This window comes from Argopecten irradians, chromosome 2 (genome assembly GCF_041381155.1).
Source record: "Argopecten irradians isolate NY chromosome 2, Ai_NY, whole genome shotgun sequence".
NCBI lineage: Eukaryota > Metazoa > Mollusca > Bivalvia > Pectinida > Pectinidae > Argopecten > Argopecten irradians.
Genome location: NC_091135.1, coordinates 18,789,039 through 18,805,817, shown reverse-complemented (window position 1 = coordinate 18,805,817; position 16,779 = coordinate 18,789,039). Strand labels below are relative to the sequence as shown.

At 35.2% G+C, this 16,779-nt stretch overlaps 1 protein-coding gene across 1 annotated transcript; it reads left to right on the top strand.

Annotated features, from left to right (window-relative positions):
- The first annotated feature begins 713 nt into the window (after positions 1–713).
- On the top strand, positions 714–16,467 carry LOC138314708 (vacuolar-sorting protein SNF8-like). Its single transcript, XM_069255190.1, has 8 exons — positions 714–877; positions 1,555–1,605; positions 3,450–3,588; positions 4,357–4,461; positions 11,551–11,623; positions 13,117–13,258; positions 15,023–15,097; positions 15,640–16,467. Exons 1-8 carry the CDS (start codon positions 824–826, stop codon positions 15,742–15,744), a joined length of 744 nt encoding a protein of 247 aa, XP_069111291.1. The 5' UTR covers positions 714–823; the 3' UTR covers positions 15,745–16,467.
- The last annotated feature ends 312 nt before the right edge of the window (positions 16,468–16,779 follow it).

Genomic DNA, 16,779 nt, shown 5'->3' with positions numbered 1-16,779 from the left:
AGCCAGGGTCGTGTAAGGACTTGCCAGGTTTGTTGGTGGAGGAAAGCCGGGGTACCCGGAGAAAAACCACCGGCCAGCGGTCAATACATAATGTACCTGGCAACTGCCCCACATATGATTCGAACCCGCATCCCAGAGGTGTATGACTTGTGGTAATATGTTGGCCATTGCGACCCCAGGTACATGTACATGTACAAGAGTGTGTATGTGTGTGTGTGTGTGTGTGTGTGTGTGTGTGTGTGTGTGTGTGTGTGTGTGTGTGTGTTGTTTGTTTGTTTTTTTGTTTTTTTTTTTAAATAACGCGCCAATCAACTTCTGTACAGTACATGTACATGTATGCAGGTTTAATTACAACTGTAGCATTAAACTGTCTTCAAGTCAAAACATATATTAGATCCTGATAGAACTTCGATGCCACTTCACACTCTGCATGTACACTTGATCCGATGCTGAAGTAATTTAGTTAGATGTATCAGAAATTTCGGTATCTAATACATGTATAACGTAAATTGTTTTATATTTGTTGGGTATAGATAAAATATACATTTGCATATGTATGTATATGTCGCTGACTGTATGTCTTTGATATTTTCATTTTATTTTACAAAATATATATTATACTACAGCACTTGTATGGAAATCTAGTTACGTAGTATGACGTGATCAAATCGAAAATGAAAATAGAATTAAAATGCAGGAGTTGTCCCCCCTTGGTCAGAAGTCTTTTGCGGAAAATGACCACTGACTGACATCGACGTTAGATACCACAGACAGACAAGTTATATTGTAAGACATTTGGCTATTTAGAATTTACTCTACAGTCATGCACAGACGGGGACATGGAATCGGAGCTATCAAGAAGAAGGACCTGGCTCAGGTATGAATGTTGTTCTATAATATTAAAAGTTCTTATACATGAATGATAGTCTTACTATGACTGACGTTACAGATTCATTTGTCCAGTATTGTATTGTAGCAGCAACATATATGTCTTTCTGATTGTAGTTGCAATCGATAAGTTACTGTTTTAGTACTTATAGGAAATACATGTATGCATATGGTACTGTAACATGTACATATTTTCAGAAGAAACCATTACATTGAGCGGATGGATAAATGTAAGGTCATTAATTTAACACTGCCTACATTGTACATTTACATGTAAGCTAGCTTACATGTGGTTTATAATCAAACAACTATCATACATGTAGTATGTACTACTGTACTCCAACAATGTTAGAGGTAGGCCTATTGCACGACGAGATACTTTTGGAACATTACGTCGTGTAGTCAGTCGGCAAAATAATGTCCGATAAAAAAACGGCTGACCAGTCGACTCTCATGTAGTACTATGGTACATATACAATATGTACTATTACATTGTTATGTTCAAATGCAACAGGAGAGGAGAAAATAAAGCAGCCAACCAAGGACCAAGATCCGAACCCAATCATTCAAGATATATAAAGTGTACGGTTTTATGAATATCAAATATTTAAAATTTTTACAGTACGTTTTTTATGTTGTTACAAGATGTACATTTCCATTTTCTAGGCTCGATACAAAGACAAAGGGACAGAGATAGCAGAGGATCAAGTATCTCAGGTGTGTATTCGAGTATATGTAGTAAAGGTACAATGTTCAGTGCCGTGCCAAAAGTATTCGGTCACAATGGTGGTGTATTTAAGTTGAGTCAGAAACATCGTTGAAAATGGCCTTGGCATTCATTGTAAACGTCACTGATGATGAAGTGCGTTATTTTAAGGTATGCATATGACGTCATGTTATGTCACAATATTTTTGTTGCTGTCTGCTTTCTGGTTTTTCCCGTGGATGTATATTGCCAAGATGGGCCGAAAAGGGAAAGAACTATCAATGGGCGTTAAAAATATGATCGTAGGCATGTTTAGGAGTGGATATTCATGACCAAAGATAGGTATGATATTGTTAAAAATACCCAAGTCTACAGTTATTGACATTGTAAACAAATTTTGTACATGTGGTTCAGTGGAGAACAGGTCGAGATGTGGACAACCAAAGTTAGTGAATATGCGGGATTATCGTTCTTTGGAGAGGATTGTTAAAAACAATAGGAGGGATTCCCTTAATGATATAAGCGTTAAACACAATGAGCAAAGGAATGTTCCGGACGACTTCTAAAAGAGCAATAAAAGAACACTTCAGCGACATCTAAGCCAACATGGGTATACTAGGTGTGTCTAGGAAGAAACTTGTCATGAAGCAAAGTAACCGAACTAAGAGACTTGCTTGGTGTAGAGAAAAGCGAAGACAGATAATAAATAATTGAAAGCGAGTTATTTTCTCAGATGAAAGCAAAATATATAAAGTTATTGGACAAGACCACAGGGTTTATATATGGAGAAAGCAAGGCGAAGGATGGGGACCGGATCTTGTGCAGCCGTGTGATACTCAAACCAAAATTTAGGTTATGACTTGGGGGTGCATTTGTTGGAATGGTGTGGGGACATTAGCTCGAGTGGAATTAAGGAACCACTAATGCTGCAAAGTATCAGGAGGTTTTGGAGGAAAATCTTTGGCCAGTTCTTGCCAGACATTTCCCTACTGGTGGCTATTTTTTCCAAGACGGCAATGCCCCAGTTCACCGTGTGAGGTCTAGCCAAGACTACATTGCCTAGAACAGAATTAATGGTATGAGTTGGCCCGCTCAATCACCAGATTTAAACATAATTGAAAATGTTTGGTTATTAATATAAAGAAAACTCCAGTCTCGAGTAGCAGCTATGAAATCAGCAAATGACTTGTTCTCCGAGATTCAGAGAATTTGGACGGATATCACACCTTGCTACATTCAAAGCTTGAACAATACAATCCCTTGACGAATTTTAAATGTAATTAGATTGAAAGAACATATTACAAAATACTGAAGGTTAGTGTGTTATACCGTTGCAATCGACAGTGTAGTATATCAGTAAAATTAATTTGGAATTCGTTTCGTTTTTACCATCATGTAAACACCCTGCTATTGTGACCATATACTTTTGGCATGGTACTGTACATATCTCATGTGTGTATAGTTCAGGTATATCTGAGATATGTATAGATCTGTGTGTATACATTTTGTAGTTTATATGAATTAGCAAAACATTTATGTTCTTTTGTCAGACACCTTAACCACTCAGTAACCAGCCAGTACAGCTTTGGTTGAATTATATACAAACATCAGTCATCTCACTGTAGAAAGGATAAAAAATCTCTAAACCCTTTCAACTTAAATTTTAAAATACATTATATTCAATTTTTACAGTAATTCAGGCATAAGGTTTATTTATTGAGAAATAATAATATAACACAGAATGATAGGTTGAATATTTTCTTTGGTGATTTGGTAATTACAGTTGGTCACTTCATGGTCTTTATAATAACAAACCATTGTGACATTCTATAACAAAGTCATAATTCTCACACAGATGGCCAAACAGATGGAAAAATTCAAAGAAAATTTAGAAGATTTTGCAGCAAAACACAAAGATGAAATAAAGAAAGATCCAGAGTTCAGAGTCCAGTTCCAGGAAATGTGTGCCTCAATTGGAGTTGATCCATTGGCATGTAAGTTTATACAGTAAAAACATGGTTATAAAGAATGTCAGGGGACTAACAAAATAACTTGGTTATAAGCATATAACCATGAATTTGTTGTAAGTGTTTACGTTATAAACATGTTTTACTGTACTGGATAAAGAATTATTTGGTGGAATCTGAATAATGTAAATCATATAAATGTCATTAACCTTTAACTGGTTTCTGTAGTTTCCATATACATGTACTTGGATGCTGTTGTTGTCACACCTTTGTTTACAATTTGTTTACAATTAGTACTCTGCTACTGTTTCAAAGTTTGAAACTCATTATGTTTTTGATTTACTATGCAACCTGTTGGAATTGCTTAATACCACATAATTGTCATCAACTTTTGTGTAGATCTTTTTTATATTGACTGCAGGACTTGGCCTTCTGGCTGTTCTGTTCCAAAATTTGGTCTCATTCCTATACTAAAAATGGTATACTGTGTTATCATTATGTTAGCTAGATGTTTTCAGTTTTAATTAAAACAGATATATGCATGTGTATATACATGTATATTATGGCTTAATTGAAACATGCATTTATAAAAGAAGAAAAAAATTGAAATCACTTCTCATTTATAAACTTTTAGATGAACCCATGTTAACCAATTTATTATGAAGGTTGAGTTTGACCAGTATGCATCACAGAGTGAAAAATATTGCCGATTTTTATTCAGTTTTAGTAAATAATATTTTATAAATATTTTTGCTTTTATATGTATTGAAATAAGATAACTTGTCTTTTTTACAGCCAGTAAAGGTTTCTGGGCTGAGATGTTAGGGGTCGGCGATTTCTACTATGAGATTGGTGTTCAGATTATAGAAGTGTGTATTGCTACTAGTCATAGAAATGGAGGTAAGTTGATCATCGTTATACTGGACCTTCAACACTAGGTATTCATTTATTTAAATTCTGTTGGGAGTTTCCAAGACTCCTCTTTGATCTTTTGGGTTCTTCTTCTAATAGATGTATCAATTAATATCCTTATTACAAATTAAGGGCCACCGCATGGATATAATATTGGCTGAATAGCTACCATTTTGAGGTTATTAGGTGGTTAGATATATTATTACCATGAGTTATCCATCCCTGGGTTTAAAGTTTGGATCTCATGCAGGTTGGTTGCCAGGTATTGACCACACATAGGTTTGTGATTTTCACATACTCTGCCTTTTCTCCACCTCCTAAACCTGTACATCCTTAAATATCCCTTGCCGTTAACAGCTGACATATAAAACACAAACATGTATTCTTAATTGTTGGACAGAAACATGTTGATCTTGGGAACGTTTGTTACCAAGAGTTATCTTTCTTTTAACAAATAGATTATATTTTTACAATTTACCGAAAAAATATTGCTTCTGTCTTGAAAAAAGCTGGTGCGTGGTTAATGTTCTTTTGAAACCACATTTTTATCCGAATGTGTTATGTGTAGTTGAGTATACTTGTACAGTCAGTGGCCATAATACAGTACTCAAGGACTAATTTTACTACCACAGTTTTTGATAGTATCACTTTAGAATGTTAGTTATACAGGGGATTAGGGATACCAAAACAATATGGGTAATATTTACAGTAGATTAGTCCCAGTGTAATAGCCAATTCTTTCCCAATGTACTGCTGAAAGTATCCCAGGGGAAGGGATCGGTTAGCTCAAAGTTTCCACAGGGGAAGAATAGTCTAAATGTTTCCCCCTCTCACCATAGGTTCTTTTTTTCTCTAGGGAAAGTATTTGCTAGCTGCTTCATTTCTTAGTAATTTTACATTTTTGTTAATTTATTTTCTGAAATCAATTGTTAAAAATGCTCCACCGCTGACAAATGGTACTTTTTCACTATCAAAAACAGGATCAGACGATTAGGTATTTTTCTTCAGTTACAAAAGCTACTTACTTTACACCATTACCACCATTGGAAAGTTTGAGCTTCTAATTTTACTTCAAGATAAAAATATTAGAAATGATTAATTGCATCCCGAAAAAATTCCGAGGCACTATATTTTATAATGAAGTTCTGACTGCGCATGCACCAAAAGCAAAATAAATTATTATATATTATTTTTTTGTGTTAATTAGACATATATATATATACACGAATAAACACCAATTGTTGTTCAAATGATGAGTGTCATTTATGGTTTGGCAGCGGTGGAGCATCTTTAAATATATATATTTAAACAATAAAAAGTTGACTACATTGCACATAAAAGCTAGTTAACTTATGCTTATTTTGAAATAATGTAAATGGTTTTTGTTTTGTTTTGATTTTTTCGATAATTAATGGTAAAAAAAATATTTTAGGAGGCAAGACCAGTTCTTAGGCATTATGCAAAATGTTGTTAATATTGGATGAAAATAAGGCCAGGAATAACAATTGAAAATATGACAAATTACTAACAATAAATTCTATATATAGCAAAATTCTCACTTGCATACTGTATTACCTGCATTATGGTCTCTGACTGAAGGTATAATAAGTCAAGTGTATTGATAACCCATGTCTGTTCAGTTATGTCCGGCCGTCATGTTCGATTTCACTCTTGAGATCTACAGTATACGGAAGTGGAGGTATTTTGTCTTACAGACACTATGATAGTTACACTAAATGTATATTGTTTGTTTTAAGTTATATAATCATATATCATCTTACTGACTCAAGTTTGTATTGTGTCAATAATATTTAATCATGTTTGGATTAAATGAAAACAAAAAGTCTGTTACTTTTTTATGTGTGATCTTATTAAAAAAGACAATACATGTAGGTTGAATAAACAGTTTGATAAGATATTACTTAGAAAGTCTATTTGAAATTTTGAAGAATAAAAAACTGAATCCTGAGATATCTGCTAAATAGGTAAATTAATGTGGCTCCCTGGTAATAAAATGTTTAAAAATACTTGATGAAACATTCATCAGGCAGTGCATGTTAGTTGTTTATAAATAATTGAAGCAAATTTCCTGAGGCAGAGCAGAGGTAATTGAGTATTTTACCTTAGAGCTAAGTATGGATTTAATTATAGACATGATAAAAGTATGTACTTAAAAGATTGCCTGAATTTACTGTTGGAATTAAATAAAGAAGAACTTTGCATAATCAATAACATGTTTATTCATCACGTTTTGAATGATTTGTTATTTAAGACTTGCAGTAACGATTTAAGTTTGAAGCCTTCTTATAAGGAGAGGATCCAATTTTCTAAGGGTAATTCTCTAAGAGAAATTTAATTCAAAGGCTTTGAAAAGGCAGGTGATAGTGAAACAATTTTAGACAATTTTTATTCATAGTAATCACTTGTTAAATGAGCAAAATTTAACACATTTAAACAATCATTTCTAGGTTATATGAAAAGTAGGAATGAATTGTGTGTGGTGTTTTTTTTTTGCATGACTTTGGAGAAATTTTTAGTCTCTTATCTTGATTGTAAAACAAAGAGAATGAGTATGAATTGTTTGAAAACACACACTATATATATATCAAGATTTGGTGGCATTTTAATTATCAAGTTGGCTTTAAACCCAACCCCCCAAGTTAAGTGGGCCCCCCCCCCAACCCCCCAAGTTAAGTGGGGTTATACTGAAATCGGGTTGTCTGTCAGGCCATCTGGTCGTCTGTCTGCAGACACAACTTTGTCCAGCTAACTCCTTCTAAATTACCTGACAGATTTTGATAAAATTTGATACACAGAACCCTGACATAAAGGGGAGTTGAGTAAACTGTATAGGGTTCTGCGATGTACGGGGTGGGGGGATCCCCTATTGATAGAGTTATTACTAAATTTGTGAAAAGGTTTGGGTATTTATAGTCACCCACTCTGGTGACAGTTCTTATTTCTTCTGTTCACTTACAATGAAAGGAAATAGAATTTTGGTGTCTATACTATTTTGGGCTAATAAGATTCAAAATGGCTGCTTATGCTAGGTTTACACTATGTTCCCGGCAACCCCGTTTGCCCAAAACCTAGTGCGCCGTGGAATTTTGGGTATTTTCTGCTCTGTATTCAAGTTGAGCTACAAAATGTAGGTCTAGCGAAGTTTTGCCACGGTCTTTTACGGATTACGTGGCGGGCCGTGGATATAGGGGAAAGGACTGTTCCCGGAGGTTAAATGTACACAACGTTTTCCGTACGGATAACTACTACATTCTCTCTAGGCCCGCCATGATCTGATGATCTGCTACGTTTTACACGTTTTTCAATTTTCACGGTCCACCAAGGCTTACTTGGGAAAAAAAGTCTGATGCCGAGCTTCTTTGGAGCAGGTGTATGCTCAGAGTATAAAATTTATATAAGAAATGAAATAATCAGATACGATACAAAAATTTCATTTAAATTACACAATGTGCTAAAAGAAAAGAAAATCATAACTATATTTGGTATGGATATATCATTATTATATATTTAATTATTATATTGCGGCTAAGTAACAGGAGACAGCAGATATGCAACTGCTCAACAGTTACTATTCAAGAACTCCCCAACAGAATTGTCATTGTCTTCCTACTTCTCTAGACTTCCTCAATGGTATTATTGAAAAGATTACCAAATACATCAAGATATAAGAAACAAGGTACTATTTTTCCATCTGGCCGTTTTAAACTATCATTGTTTGAGACAATTTACCACTGTTTGTCGTTGCGGAAAAAACCAACCCCTGACATGTTTTCAGATATCATTTTTTATTCTAATTATTTTCTGTTGGGCTAAAATAATTACTTTTTTCTTATCCATATTATTGATACTCAAAATTATCGAGCAAGTGCATGTAGATGCCATTTTGATTCTGCTGTTCGAAAGCCACTTATCCCAATGATATTTAAATCTCTGGTATTGCACAATGGTGTTGTTCATTGTTGAATGCTCAACATTAACATCAAGATGAGGAATTGCAATAAAATTGTCACATAATGTCAAAAGTTTGATATGGCCAAGCAAGGACGTATATGAGAAGGATAAGTCACACTGAGTTTTGGGCAAAGACAGCGCAGGCGCTTTTGTGTTTGTGCACTGACCGTGACGTTGGGCGACGACTGATTTCCTTTGATATCTGCCGCCGCAGCCTTTGATGTAGCATGGGGGTGCGAGGGTTACCGTCTTACTTTCTGAAGCGTGCTGCCATTTCATGAGTGGTCGTGTTTTTTTAACGAAAGTTTAAGACATTTCTTCTAAATCTTCCGTCTTTAAAGTAAGTTATAAACGTTGTGTAATTTCATTTACTTTACATTGGTGTTTCGTTTCACTCGATAAGACAAGTATTTGTTGAGAAAAACGGTTTTTATTCCCGGTTCATAAGCGTCTCGCGTGGTGTTTAGTAGTGTAAAGAGACAGACACGAATCCTTCTCACTTATAAATCCTTGGGCCAAGTGATTCTACGCAAATCATTTTTAATGCAATGGTTCTCACTTAATCAATTTTTTTGCAAAAATAGCTTTGGTGTAATTTGATGGTTAAAATGTGTTTGATAATGATTATATCTATTCTCTAATACAAATAATTCCAAGAAGTATAAATATGTACCAGACCAAGCGATTATACTCCATCATATATTGCTTGCAACGCAAGACCGTAATACATTGTATAAATAGGACGCAACACGCCGTAGCGCGTCGGACTTTCAACCGCTACAAGCTTAAGCCGTGATGTGTCTTGACAGAACGCATCGAAAAGGTTACCATCCACCTTGGCTTGCCGTGAAAATCGTGACAAACCTGGTTAAAACCGGACAAAATGTGCAGCGAATCTGCATTAATCCTGATAGAACGTGGAAAAACGCTACAGAACGTTACAAAACTTGAAAGCACCATGAGTTGCCGGGAAACGTGCTTGCTGCCCGTTCCACAACGGACCGTCTGCAAGTTCTGATACGGCTCCGCACGCATTGTTACGTTTTGTTGCGTTAATCCCGTTTTATTACTTCATGGGACGTTAACCATCCGTACCGTGGCTGCCGTGGCAAATTTTTTGACAGTTTAAAAATCTGGCACGGCATCCACGGTAATCACGTCCGCTCACGTTTGTCTATCACATCCTTCTGCGTTGTCTCACGTTGTGTCGCGCGCGGTCACCACGTTTTGTCCACGGTGGCTGCCGTGGCCGCCGGGAACATAGTGTAAACCTAGCATTAGTGGCTGTCGTCTGAGATAAAAAAAAGAGTTTCCTAGCTTTTAATTGATAACCATTTTGTAATAAGTTTACATCGAGCAAATTAGTTCACAAGTAAACAATTAAGGGTTTACTGAAATGGTTCAAGGTAATAAGGTTCAAAGGTCAAAGTCTTGTGCAACTTTCGATATGAAAATTGATTTTTGCTACCACATTATTAAGCAAAGTTTCAAAGGAATTAAACAAAGGCTCATAGGTCAGTGACAAAGTTCACATGTTAAAAAGGTCATCGTGTCAAAAGTCAAAGTAACTGGGTAACTATTCTTTTACTAACTGGGTAACTATTCTGTTACTCTGAAAGTTACAAGCAAACAAAAAATAGGGAAGGGGCTTGTTGCCGGACATAAACATGACCCTAGCTTGTTCGTAAAAGGTGGAGAAACAGACGTATTGCTGAGTGGGGGTTATTGCTGGTGGTATGGTAGTTGCAATGGAATTGTGTGCTGGTTGTTACTGAAAAAAGTCCAGCAACAGAGTCCTTGAGTTGTCAGGAATTGGAGGAAGAATTACTGTATCTTTTTACCTTGGAAATAGGTTTATGAATGTATATTTGGATTGCTCTAATGCTTCTTTTCTGATTTGATTAGATTACAGAATCCTTATTTATATTCTAGCTGCATTCTTATCGTCTGAAAATAAACCTTTTATTGTTGGCTTTACTTGTAGTGTTAGATGTTTAAAAGATTTTAGGACCTATTGGCAGTCATTTCATGGATGTACAGGATTAGCGTGACTGTATTTGAGTTTATAGTGAACATTTAGTTGTGCTGATGGTCTTTACTCTATAATAATCCGGATCCATTATATATAATAACGACATGCACAAGCATTAGAAACACAACATTAGGCCCAAGGGACTTCATGAAGTCTATCAAATATAATTAAAGGAATCAAAGGTATTTTATTGTGAAGCTTCAATTACTGATCTTTTCAATTTTTTAGCTTTATAAATGCAATCTGTGTGTAATTTGGGAACAAGGATAATTTAATTGCAAATTTAATGTAATGTGATTGTAATTAGAGAACTCATTTGTAATATTACCCTGTAGAAACTTTGTTTTATTAGTTTGATGTTCCTATCCTTTTTAATCCACGCGAGTTTGGTTATAATTTCTTTTTGATTCTCATTAAGTCGGCATTATATGGTTATAATTTCTTTTTGATTCTCATGAAGTCGGCATTATAAACCACGGCTTAGCTAGGCCTCTGTTAATGACAGCATGTATTTTAATAAAGATTATCTGCAGCTATCATTTTATAATTTTATATGAAATTTAGTTATTATTCTTTATTTTCCGCAATTAAGATGTTATTCAAATTTCCCTGATCTAACTTTGTGGGCTAATGTTGGTGTTGATGGTTTTCTGTGAGATTTTCCGATGACAACCTTGATGGATTATATTGTTGACTTTCTGTAAGATTTCCTAATGACTCGCACCAAAACCTTATGTATCAATTGAATCAATGCACTGTATCAACGACGTGACAAACATATTTGTCCAGTCAATTTTGAATTTCTTCCTATCCAATATAATTAACTCACATCCCTATTAGGGAAAGTCACTGTGATAAATGCTTTCTTGGACTTACAGCATGTATGAGGGATGTATATATAAGGGATAATGAAGTTAAAAATGCAAATGTCTTGATACAAATGTAATGATTAATAGGAATTACCATTTCTTATATCTTTCTAGATTAAATAGGATAACTATTTTGGATGTATACGTTGTTTAAATTCGTGATGTAAGACCCTTTTCTATTTTTCTTAACCTCACAATTTTCAGGTTTAATTGGTATTGAAGAGCTAAGAGATAGGCTGGTGAAATCCAGAAGCAAGAAAAGCCAAGATATAAGCATGTAAGTACTGTACTTTCTAATACAAAAATGGGTAGTTTTTACACAATAAAAACACATGCAGACTACTAAACATAAAGAAAGTTGGAGGAATATTTATTGGGATAGTATTTCCAGGATATTATCACACATATTATATCCACATGCAACCAGAAATGGCTCAAAAGGTACACAAATGTTCCATTTATTCTCCAATTTAATTCCAAAATTTTCATCAGAGTAAACAAGACTGTTATGTCATTATCAACAACTTTATTAACATGGCTTCAATCTATGGATACGTTTAACGGAATCTTGAATAATGTTGTTGGTATTCAACGCTATAAATGGGCCATATCTACCGATTTTTTAAGCATTACTGCCATATTTGCGGTATGATATGAACCATTTATGACTTTGTGATATCTCACTCAACTGATCCTATGAACAGCATGCATGGCTTGTTAAGAACTGTCTCAAGTGATGTATTTGCCAGATCAAGAAAGGACCCGGCTACTTTCGAGGGATAATCATTTATATCCCAACTAAAGAAGTAAATGGCATGTATGTTTAGTCTATAATTGGTATTCCTATCATGTACTTACCAACGTGCGTCTTCGTTCAGGGCGTCAAGTGCATTGGACGTAAAGTAGAAAATGACCCTAAGCTGATTTGTCCTCTTGTGAAGGTTACATCAACTGCTGCAGCTCTTTGATGGTGAATTCAAGATGACACTAGGAGATAAATAGGAAATCATTACCTACTAAAACAACATGTTATTTTGTACAGAACGAAAAAGGCTAGAACCCAATTCTGTATACTTTCTCTTTAGAACACTTTTTGTAAAAGTATAGATATACGTACTTTTTTAGAAATGATTTAGACTGAAAATGTTTTCTTATATTTACGGTTTGTGTGTTATAGTACATCTGTCTATGATTTGTCCATATTTTAAAATGTTATGTGAATTATAATTTTGAAAATTGTACTTGCAGGTTTAGGTTTAAAGTTTAAAGCTGTCGAACAATTTTTGCAATAAGCTTTCATGCTTTGGTCATAAAATTGCTATAGTTTGACATACATGATCCTTCTGCACAGTTGTTTTTTCATTCCTTAATGGTACATACCAATATTTATATTCACTTGCCACTTCCACTATATAAACATTGGTCATCAGAATATCATATATGTAATAAATGCCATTAACAACTCGCATATTCAATTAATCTTGGGCAAGTAACATGTTGTGATGAAGGGCAACATAGTTTGTTCAAATAAATGAAAGTTTTAGATAATGTGGATTAAAGAAATCTAAATTCAGCAATTCAAATCTCAACAGCCAAAAACAGAATATTTTGCAGGTAGCATATATGTAAATTCATCCAGTGTCTTAAATGTTAATTGAGCTTTATATCTTTCATTGGCTTCTTTACATTATGATCAGGAGAGTTGTTGACATGACAAATGTTTTTTTATAACAATACATCATATGCTTTATGTGTCTGTGCTTTTTGCAGAGATGATCTTTTACGAGCCATCAAAAAGCTGAAGGTGTTAGGTAATGGTTTTACGGTGATACCCGTTGGTCGTACCTTCCTCGTTCAGAGCGTACCAGGAGAACTCAGCATGGACCATACTATGTTACTTCAACAAGCACAGGTAAGACAATACAGATATCAAAAATATGTATGTTGTCTTGAAGTACAACGTAATTGTTTAGCATCCTATCAATATCTATGGTATTTAAAACAGGCGCAAATACCATTCGGTGTGTATGACTTTAGTTTAGAAGACCAACATGATAAAAGTGATGCCAAATTTTAAAGTATTAACTCACTGGAACACACTGCCACACACAACAACAGTCTAGTTGCTTTCATTTTGTGCTGAAAAATGGTACAACTATGAGGCAATGAAGTAATAAGCAAATTAGTGGTTCGTGTAATGGAATAAATTAGTTTTCCACTTGAAGGTATCATGACATTATGGAAACAATATTGTCAGATTTCAATAGCATTAACCTGTAAGCAAATTTTCCATTGTAGTAAAACTTAAAAAAAAAACCTGAATGAAACTCTCAATCAATAGCTGTTTATGGCTTTGGAGTACTGTTTATGTGCCTAGAGCACAATTTCTGATTTTAATCTCCTTGTAAAATAAAATGTTAATGTCATTGTCCTCTGTCAACTCAATAATCGACAATTTTCACTGATTGACCTCATAAAAAGCGTGTGTACCAAGGAAATAAATCAAGACTTCATTCCTGAAGCTATACATTCTATCAGCTGGAAAGAAAAACGTCTGTAGACCATCCAATAATCTGGTCCATTAGCAGGTCATAGGGTGTAAAGTAAGTCAATCTTTGAACTCTGAGGTTGAACGATTTTTGCACTGTAAAGATTGCTGGATCATGCAATCTTGTATTTTATCTTTTTCACTAAAACAAACAAATCATACCGATATAACCTAAACAAATATAGTTAAACTATCTTTTTCCTGAGAACATAATAACATCAAACTAAAAAGGGGCAAGCACTACAGGTTGGACTATTAGAATTGTGCCTTTATGCTGCCACATTCCTTGATCGTAAAAATAACTAAACTATAGATTACTTCAAATTTTGTTTTTAGCTCACCTGGCCCAAAGGGCCGGTGAGCTTATGTCATGGCGCGGTGTCTGTCGTCCGTCCGTCCGTCCGTCAACATTTCCTTTAAATCGCTACTAGTCCTAGAGCTCTCAATGGATTCTGACCAAATTTGCCAAGAAACATCCTAGGGGGAAGGGGAACAGAGTTTGTATAAGTTTTGACTCTAATCCCCTGGGGGCAGGAGGGGCGGGGCCCAATAGGGAAAATAGAGGTAAATCCTTTAAAACGCTACTCGTCCTAGAGTTCTGCATGGATTGTAACCAAATTTGGTCAGAAACATCATTTGGGGAAGGAGAACAGAGCTTGTATATTTTTTGGCTCTGACCCCCCAGGGGCAGGAGGGGCAGGGCCCAAAAGGGGAAATAGAGGTAAATCTTTTAAATTGCTACTTGCCATAGAGTTCTACAGGATTGTAACCGAATTTGGCCAGAAACATCCTTGAGGAAAGGGGAACAGAGTTTGTATAGGTTTTGGCTCTGACCCCCTTGGGGGAAGGATGTGCTGGACTTGATAGGGAAAATAGAGGTAAATATTTAAATTCCTTTAGAAAAGAAACGATGAATCTGTATTCAGAACATAACCTGGTATTACAAACCATGTGAGCGATACAGGCCCTCTGGGTCTCTTGTTACCATTTGTGTATAATTATCATCGGTACCTTAATTGCCTCCTGCCTCTCTTTTTAGCCTAGCCATTGGTCACTCATTGACAGTGACCTAGTTTTAATTCCTTATCTTCCACCTTTACACCTTTTGAATGCCACTTTTCGTTACAGGATTCAGGGTTTGTGACAAAATCTGACTTACTGACCAGACTTAAGTGGGAAGAGGAGAGGGCAATGAGAGCATTGGTAAGTGCACTGTAATCACTGGAATTCAACATACGATAAGGCCACCAACATCAGTGATAAGTAGTGGGGGTCAAACTATTGCATTTGTAGATGTGTCTGTTTAATCCATTTTTCATTAGGTTGCACATTAGGTTGTTTCTTGTACAATGATTGCTTGGTTCAGGAAGGATGCAAATATATTTAGTTCTCAGCCGATTAAATGTGTTTTAATAAGATTGAATTTTGGGGTCATCGATTCAATGACAAGATCACTCTTATAATTTTTATATAAAGACATATCATCGATTTAACTGCTTCATTGAGCATTTTGAAAACTTCTGGGGACCAGCAGGGGGCATAAACTACTTCATCAATACTCCGTGTATTTGTTCCTCTTTAACTTATCTAAAAGTATGACGTTCTCTTTTGGGTTTTTTTTGTTTTGCCAGAGTTTTATTGTAAAAGAAGGCTATACCTTTACTTTAAGTAAAAGTTTTATATTTTGATTTCTCCGCTAATTACTGAATAACAACTGATTTTATTATTGCTGTTTTTGTTGCCAGGAATTCATGGTAAAGGAAGGCCTAGCCTGGCTAGATGACCAGGCTACGCCAGAGAGGCAGTACTGGTTTCCTAGTTTCTTCCCTTATACAGTTGTGGCGTCCTGAGGAAACTGACCGAATATAACCAATAGATAAATCGTATTCAACGCAACATCAAATCGGGATTGTAGATAATAGACTTATCACACCTGCGTTATTTGGAATAGAAAATAAACCAGTGAGGTTTATTGAGATACTAATATATATGCTCACAGTACTTACTGTATTGTAAAATCCCAGCTCACGTCGTGTCTGGTAAAAGTACATACCTGAAACAGAAAGGAGACAGTGAATTGTTATAACTAATCACATATAAACAAAACATTTAAAGTCCAATCTTCGTAATTATATGCTCAATGTGAACCTGTGATGATGAATCGACGCCAAGTCACTATTTGCCTAGTTAAACCTGCTTAATGTGTTTCTTAAGACACTTGAACAATACTGGTATGTGAACATTGGTGTATGGCTGTGTGAAAAGTGTTTAACTCTGAATAACAGGATCCAATTTTTTCACAGAAGATGTTGTACGGTATTGGACCTTGTTGCATGGTAAGTGCATGATATATGGTGAATCCAAGCATTTTGAAATCATCGAAAGGATAACAAGATGGCTGATTTCCTTAGCAAACCATCTCAGCCCTTTAATTATCAGATGCAACCAATGTTTGTTATATATGATTGCTCGATTCTGACATTTGATTTCTTAACTAGTCTAGTTTTTACCAGTTATGGGAATAATTTGCTACATTTGTATTTATATAATTGGTGCAATAAAATGGTACACTATAAGACAATAAACGTTTGTTATCACGACTTGGAAGCTGAATACAACGTGTGGAAAATCATGGCAAATCATGCAAATTTCAATATTCTACCTCGAAGAAAATCCAATCCTTACATTAAGATACGAAGGAAAGGAAAGAAACGTCTTTTAAACCATAGAAATATGGCAGAAATGACATAAAATGGTTATGGTTAGAAAAGCAGGCACTGGAGACATAACAACAATATAATAAGTGGTGACTGATCCTACATTAGATTGAGAAGTAATGATTCAAAACGTTGGAATCCACCCACATATCGGCCAGCTGTGATTCG